We start from the raw sequence: 7,947 nt of genomic DNA, 5'->3' as shown, positions 1-7,947 counted from the left end.
TCAAGAAGGTTAACTAGTTCAAGTTATGTCCATTTCCTTGTAACGAAGTGGTCCATTTTTCATATGCTTGTCGTCGGAAACAACTAGTCCATTTGCTACTAGTTTTGCACTAGTGACTGTTAACCAATTTATAGTTACAGCTGTTAAACTACACTCAAAAAAATATTTTCACGAAAAAATTAAAAATAATCTCTAAACCATCAAGTGATTGAATTTCACTAGTACTTGACGGTGCCTAACTTGACGCTCTCCTAATTTAGTATCCAATCAATAGGCGCGGTCCTTAGAGAATTTCTGAAAATTATTATGTAATCAAATACAGTAAATGATAATTAAATGGAATTAAAACAAACTTACTTTTTTTGAGGCAAGTCGCCCTCTCTAGGACTTGAACCCGGGACCTTTGGATTTGTAGGCACACTAACTGATTGAACCATACACGCATCACATTTTGTAATGCCCTAACAAGGTTTATGAATTTTAGTGTGACATAATTCATAAACAGTGATTTTTCACATATATATTGCCTCGGACAGATTAAACAAAGTTGAAAATAAAACTAAAGCATCACCTAGCAAACAAAAAACAAAAAAAAATGTACAGAGACCGGGGATTGAACCGAGGACCTCAAGTGTTTGATTTGTTTAGTGTTAAATTTCCCAAGACATTTACACCCTAGGCTATATTTTTGGATCATATGTGTTTCATTTGCAACTAGTTAAATTCCAGTTGCCTTTTAACTAGACCTTAACATGTATTTGTTCTACCAGTTAAATATTTTTAAGGTTTTTTTTGTCAGAAAGGTACTAGTCCGAGAAAAGTTTATTTTTTACTAGTTTTGTATTAATCATTTTTTCGACTAGCACAAATTTTCTAGACCCTGTGTAGTCCAAATGCATTCAGACAAATTCCGGTTGCTTTATATTAGTTATTTAACTAGTTGTTTTTCAGACTAGTTCGCATTTTTCCTGCAAGGTGTTTTCTTCATTTACACACAGACACATTTGAAGAGGGGAGATACACACAAAAAAATTTGCTTGGTAAAATTGACCAACAAAGATAGTTACGTAACTATTAAAATAGTTGGGTGTACTTTGTTTTTGGTTTGGGTTTGTGTCTTTGCTAATTGTGTGTATTTTGTTGTTGTTGTTTTTATTTAATTTAATTTAATTAATTAATTTATTTTTAAAAAAATCGCGCGATTTTTTAAAAATATTTTTTGGCTGCTGCGCATTATTGCATTTCTTGATCCGCGACTTCTTGAACTTTACTTTCATTATAATTTTATAAGATACGCATATGTTGGTCATCCATAGTCATTCGAGTTCTTAAGGAATCACTGTCCACCGAGGATAGGTAATTCTTAAGATTCATTTTAAAATTGTATATGTTGGTCATCCATGGTCGCTCCAGCTCTTAAGAATCACGGTCCATCGAGGATATTTAATTCACGGTTGTGGGGTCTGGTTTGCTATCAGGGGTGTCACAGAAATCTCTTCCAAACGAAGACGGTTGGATTTTGCATTGATGCACGTAAGAACTTTAACGGATTTCGGTTGGAAATAATTTCTGTGATTTTCTTGGTATTAAGTCGCAAAAAGTGCCTAAAAATCGAAAATTTGGAACTTTGACCACGGATTTCTCAAAACTTCGACGTGATGGAAAGTTTCCAAGTATGAGGTAGTAATATACAGCTAAAATCCTTTCAGGTTTGGTAGCCTTTATTCTTGGGCTTTTTTTTGTCGACCAGTGTTATTTACGGTCCCTGGTTTTTTTATTGCTATATTTTCTTTTATTTTTTTCTTCCTAAAAAGGTCTGAAAAATTTGTTAAGTATAGTTTTCCTGTAATACCCCCGGAAAGTTGGTTATTTTTTATTTTTGGTATTTTTTTTCAGAATACTTGCGCCGTGAAATTTTTTTGGAGAATGTGCTTCAAATTGGCAATTTGTTGCATCCATTGAGGTAAATTTTAAAGGCTTTATTTTTGTAATTTGCGGCAATATTTATACTAGTGTCCCTGCGCACACACAGACCATATAACACATAGTTTATTAATGTATGTACAAAGGTAAATAATAAACCGCTTTTCTTATTTTTGTTCTTTTTATTGCCAAACTTAAATAAATATTTTTGGATCTATTCTATGACAAATGTGATTTTGCACAGGACATACATCAGATTCAGCAAAAATCTATTTCTTAACATCTTGTATCAACTAAGTTGTAAATGCTTAATTCAATAATTAAATGTAAGTATACTAAATGACAGACAATGCTACGTGCTGTTAATTAGATTTGCCCTTATCAGTGCTGTCAAAAATACCGGAGCGAGTGCTGTTCAAAAAATGTAGCTTGGCACATTTGGTTTTGATTTAGTTGTTGAAAAGCTAAATGATTAATAAGTACGAATTGGTTGTTTGGAGCTGCCACCATAAAATAAAGAAATGATATCAATAAGATAAGTGCTAAATCGAAAAAATATGAAATGCAAGAAAGAATGATTTTCGAAATGAGTGTAACGGATGTCTGGATCTTTAGGAATAATTTAAATATTATTGTTGATATTACCGGGAGGGGTTTTTCGAGGTCAGGAGTCGGGTTCAGTAGAGCTTTAGGTATATCGTAGATATTAAGGAAGCAACGAATACGCATTTCGCTGTTAGAAGTAATGGTGGAGTACATATCGAAAACGAATCTATAAATAGTAGTCACAAAATTGAGATTATTAAATCAGGCGTGTATCCTTTGTAGCACATAATACACATAAGGTCTTTAAGTAGTCATTTGTAATCTGACTAACAACTTTCTTCTAAATACATTTATCATAGTAACTTAAGAATACAAATATCAATATATTCAACTCTCACAGAACTGTTTATGTTTAACGCACTTGGGGGCGACTTAAAAATTAATACTGGATCTGATTCCTTTGAACACAGTGCGTTTCAAAAATATTTATAATTACATTATATCCTTTATCAATGCAATTTTCGGGTTGTACGATTTAAGGATATTGATTTAAGAAACGCACTGAATATACATTTTGTAAATGAATTCCTCCTAATTGCCCTCCCATGAACCGCACTAATTCCCAATTCACAAATATTGTCGTTTTCACACTACTCGTTCTTTGTGATTAAATTTACTTTTGCAGCTTCGAAAGGATCTTACATTTTTTTTATGAGTTATTGAATATACAGCGGAAAACTGCAAAGTTATATTCGGAGGTGCTACGATCTGTAGAGTTTTGCAGACCATCTATAAATATCCTTGCAACAATATATTTCTTAGTATTGCATTTCCAAATCTACAACGGTCCGTTCCACCTCAGACAAAGAACACATTTCCTTTACTTTAATTAGGTTAAGTTTCTTGAGAAAAGTTGAATATCATATTATACAGATTAGAACTTTCTTTTACTGACGTAACCTTTGTGATTCAATATCTGATTTTAATTTAAGGAATATGTGTTTGTTTACCCTGTAGACATTCGGTTCTTTTTCTATTTCTGTTCAACGCTCAACGCTTGGAGCCTATCGATATACATATATATTAGTTGATATATTCTCAGGTACGCGCTGCATTTCTCTAGTTTACATTCCCCTTTCCGTTTAGTGAAATCTGCTAGAAGGAACATTGATTATTTTTTAAGTGTATAGGCTAGGCTAGCAATAGAGTAAGCATTCTCTAATTGGGTTACTTTTAAAATCCCTGGTGATTATCGCCGGACTGTGGCTGCTCGCCCGCCTCCAGCTGCTCCAGTTCCCGCAGCTCCTGCTCCTGGTCGTTGTCCTCCTCATCGCTGGAGTCCACATAGTTGCGCATGGTTAGCGCCTGGAAGTCATTCAAGGCCTGCTCAAAGAGATCGATGGTGTGCTGATTGTGGGCAATAACCTGTTGGGTGTTCCTCAGGTCCCGGGTTATCAGGTCTTGCATGGAACTCGAGGCAGGCGGGGAGGCAGGCGAGCGTCCTTCATCCTGTGGGTTTGTAGAGTTGGTTTGCTCACCGCTGCTGCTGCTGCTGCTTGGATCGTCACTGATGTTGCTGGCTGCTAATCCCCGGGTGAGCTCGTCGGCATGGGCCAGAGTAGATCCAATTATGTCGCTTGCAATCCTGATTGCAGCATCCGTCGCTGCAATGGTGGATATAAAACTGGAAGCAGCTGCCGCCACTGTGGTTGGATTGGCTGTGGTGGTTGGTCTGCTGAAGATGGTGTCGCTGGTCACCTGGTTGCCTTCGATCCGGAGACCGGCCACTCCTTTTTTTGGTATGGTGGCCAGATCTCGTTTAACTCGCCGGCAGCGAGTGGGTTCGTTTTGGCGCTGTTGGACCAGTTGCTCCAAGTCCACAATGTAGACGTAGCCTGCCACCAGAATTGTGCAGGATTTGTCGCCTTTCTTGAAGGCATCTTCGATATCCTGACTTGTGCGGTCATCATATTGCCACCAACCTGAAGTTACACGTTTTTACAACAAAAATACTTGGAATGAGATGGGATCTTATCTGTTTTGCTAGTTTGGCCTTTAAATCACAGTTTGTTTTTTAATGTAATTAAGTCATGGAAGTGGAAGTGCAAATGTTTTTGGACTATGATTGGGGTGGGTGATATTATCGAAGTTTAGTTGTATTTTTGGTACTTGCTAAGCCCGGCGACGCCTTTTACTCCAATAGGAACGGCATCGGTTGTCTTGCATCGCACGATAGTTCGACGCTTTTCGGGGCTCGAGCGGGGATACTGCTTCATTCGCATAAAGTCGATGGCATACATAACCCCGCAGATCTGTACTAACAGCCTGCCTGGATGCGGTTCAATTTCGTCCAGATCCTCAGAATCTGAGCTTGGCCAACCCTGTGAATTCATGTCATCATCATCTTCGTAGTCCGATGACCTAAAAGTTTCTCCAGCGGATACTACAGAATCGTCACTATCGTAATCGATTGGGCTTGCAGAGTTCCGATTGAATAGTGGATTAACGAATGGATCCAAAACACCATCATCTTCATCAGAAGTCAAGCTTTCGATTGACGTTGGAGAGTGTGGATCCAACATATCATCATCTTCATCAGTAATATCGAATATTGCATCAGAATTAGATTCTAACATATCATCATCTTCATCAGTAGTTTCATTTTCGGATAAGTTCGGGTTATCTAGTGGATTAACGGCAGGTTCGGGGGGTGGGAGAGTTTGAGGTACTGGTGGGTCCCGATTTAATTGTTCAACAAATGGTGGCCCCAACTTATCACCTCCTTCACCAATAGTATTGTCAGCCGATAAAGTAAAGGACTCTGGATTTACTGGTGGATTAATGGCAGCCTGTAACGCTTCAGTTCCTGAAGCGATGGGCTTCCCCGTCTTGTGTGCTTCATATCCCGCATAGGCGATCTCAATTTCTTCATTGGTCCGAGAATCGTACGCCCACCAGCCACCTAGATGTGCGTGGTGCGTAATGTTTTCGGTGGGGTTTTTGGGAAATGAGGGGCGGCCGACACCAAAAGCGTATAAACTCGTACTCACCATTTCTGCCCTCGTAGTACCACTGGTAGCCATCTTCAGTTGCGCGAGTTGTGCAAATGTCTTCAATGCCATTCACCAGCTGCGGATGGTCCAGAAACTCGGCGGGAATCTCGCGGCGGCACATAGCACACCTCCGGTTTTTGTAGGCAACGCCCTGCCGATAAGAAAATTATTTAATAAATCATATAATAGGGACGAAAAGAACTCAAGATTCCGCGTGTCAAAGCCTAAAATCATTAAAAGAAATTTCCAATTTATTATTTAAATAAAATATAATATTAATAAAATGTGATTTAGGTAATATTATTTATCAAACTTCACCCCTATTTGCTTATTATAAAAAAACTTTAAATTTCAATTAACTTAGGAGTGGAGTTTCCTTTTTCTTGAACAAAATATTAAAATGTTTGTTAAAAATTTCATATTGCGAAAAAACTAGATTGTTAATAGATAACTTAGGGAAGTTCAATTTAAGAAATTAAGCTGTAAATGTTGTCTGCAACAATTTGACACTATTTCACGCCCAAACAAGTTCTAGAACTGGAAAATGCGTCCAAGTGCTAAATGAATACGTGTCTTAGGCTCAAACTGGTTAAAGTTGGCAGTTGACGGAAACCAATTGACAAGTCGCCAGCCGGAAGCCAACCTAAAGCCATAATTGCAAGTATCCCGGATTCAGCCGGCATGCTAAACAGTTAGGCAGACCCGCTCCAGCGCCAAAGGGTTAAAAACAGCCTTGAACTTCACTACGTGCTTGGAGGATTTGGCGCCGGTCGAAAATGATATTCAAAAACCAGAATTTGGTGTGTGAATTGCATAGCTAAGTGACTGCGATAAGCTTCCGCTTTTGGGTTTAAACTACGCACCTTAACGCACAAGAAGCAAAAGATGTGGCCACAGGGGAGACGAGCTGGATGGATGCAGGTTTGTAAGCAGATGGGACACTCCAAGGCAGCAGCCGCTGCGGAAGGGGAATCCGCACCAGTATTGGCTGGAAAAAAATCAAGAGGACAGTATTTTAGTAGGATTATTATTATGGAAATACTAATTGTTAAGAGTACTCAAACAAACGCCTTTGCAAGTATTTGGAATATCTTTCTAAAATCTGATTAAAGCTCAGGAAAAAATATGTTTTTTTAAGTATCATTGGCAGAGATTTCTATGGCCTGACCGAATACTGTTCAAATCCCGCCAAGCTTTTTTCTCACCCGCATCTACGCTGGTGGCTTTTGCAGCATCTCCGGGCGATGAGGAAGGGGAATTGGGATCGGAAGCCGTTGCAGTAGCTCCTGATCCGGATCCTGTTGCAGGCCCATCTCCAGCTCCGCTTCCAGAACGGGCAGCAGCCGCCGCCGCGGAAGTCGAGGGCGACAGGCAGAGATCGATGACGGTGGTGGTGGGACGCACGAATCCCACAAATTGAACATCCTCATCCTCGTCGTCGTCGTCCAGCGTAATCACCTCGCCGTTGTTGCTGCAGCTGGCTGCATTCTGGTCCGTGGCGCGTTGTTGCGACATGTTAGAACTTGCGTGATCTTGTCAGCAGCGGGAAAAGTTGCGCTGTTGCCAATGCAGTCGTGTTTTAAATTTTCACAAACAAAATGCGAAACAAAAAATTGTTGCTGCCCGAGTGTGACCGCTTTCGACTGGTCTTAAAATACTAGTGTCACTTTCGAAATATACTGCTTTTGTTTAGTATAAGCAGATTGAATTATTTTAACTATTTGTTCTTTATTACACTCCGGTCACTCTAATTCTAGACAAAATTTTGGCACACCCTGTGTGTCTTTTTGGCGCAAAAACTTTTTGAATTTGAATAAGAAGACAAAATATGGCACACCCTTTGGGACTTTTTAGTTCGAGTTTTTTTTGGCGCAAAAATGCATTGAATTTAAATAACAACTAAAATTATGTTAATGTAAAATCTAAATGCAGGTTTCGTGAAATGTGCGTATTTCATCAATTTTTTTTTGTAAACTGGTGTTATGTACATGCAATTATAGTTTCAAGTTGGACTTGTAATTACAGTAATTAATTGTATACAGTTAAGTACTCTACTAGCTTGTGGCGCTGTACAAAGTCTATTCACATTTTCTTCTCTTATTTTTAGTCATTCGGCTGTCTTTTAGTTATTCCCCTCTAGTTTTTTATTTATTGGTCAAAAGTTTAAAAAAACGAATTGATTTTTAAACCCTTGCAGAGGGTATTATGATTTCAGTCAGAAGTTTGCAACGCAGTGAAGGAGACGTTTCCGACCCCATAAAGTATAAATATTCTTGATCAGCATCACAAGACGAGTCGATCTAGCCATGTCCGTCTGTCCGTCTGTCCGTCTGTCTGTTTCTACGCAAACTAGTCTCTCAGTTTTTGAGCTATTGGGATGAAACTTTCCCAAAAGTTTTCTTTCTATTGCAGGTAGTATATATGT

The 7,947-nt window shown here is 38.7% G+C and overlaps 1 protein-coding gene across 7 annotated transcripts; it reads right to left on the bottom strand.

The window, feature by feature from the left end:
• Positions 1–2,460: 2,460 nt before the first annotated feature.
• On the bottom strand, positions 2,461–7,177 carry Rnf146 (Ring finger protein 146). 7 transcript variants are annotated; one of them, XM_017144969.3, is made up of 5 exons: positions 6,728–7,177; positions 6,386–6,510; positions 5,520–5,673; positions 4,008–4,451; positions 2,461–2,695 (listed from the first exon to the last, which is right to left on the bottom strand). In XM_017144969.3, exons 1-5 carry the CDS (start codon positions 7,035–7,037, stop codon positions 2,601–2,603), a joined length of 1,128 nt encoding a protein of 375 aa, XP_017000458.2. In that variant the 5' UTR covers positions 7,038–7,177; the 3' UTR covers positions 2,461–2,600. The 7 variants fall into 7 exon arrangements, with proteins under 7 accessions (XP_017000458.2, XP_044248505.1, XP_044248506.1 ...); XM_044392570.2 differs by lacking the exon at positions 2,461–2,695 and adding an exon at positions 3,411–3,624 and having other exon boundaries at positions 3,701–4,451; XM_044392571.2 differs by lacking the exon at positions 2,461–2,695 and adding an exon at positions 3,411–3,621 and having other exon boundaries at positions 3,701–4,451.
• Between the last annotated feature and the right edge of the window lie 770 nt (positions 7,178–7,947).

This window comes from Drosophila takahashii, chromosome 3L (genome assembly GCF_030179915.1).
Source record: "Drosophila takahashii strain IR98-3 E-12201 chromosome 3L, DtakHiC1v2, whole genome shotgun sequence".
Classification (NCBI taxonomy): domain Eukaryota; kingdom Metazoa; phylum Arthropoda; class Insecta; order Diptera; family Drosophilidae; genus Drosophila; species Drosophila takahashii.
Note: the sequence above shows the minus strand (reverse complement) of the source record. Positions and strands in the feature narration are given on the sequence as shown.

Bases quoted from the DNA above. Each gene is read 5' to 3' on its own strand.
- Rnf146 (XM_017144944.3), bottom strand. From the start codon at position 7,037: ATGTCGCAACAACGCGCCACGGACCAGAATGCAGCCAGCTGCAGCAAC. The intron at 6,511-6,727 runs GTGAGAAAAAAG...ATTTTTTTCCAG, and splicing joins AGCCACCAGCGTAGATGCGG to CCAATACTGGTGCGGATTCC. The intron at 5,432-5,519 runs GTGAGTACGAGT...ACGCACATCTAG, and splicing joins GTACTACGAGGGCAGAAATG to GTGGCTGGTGGGCGTACGAT.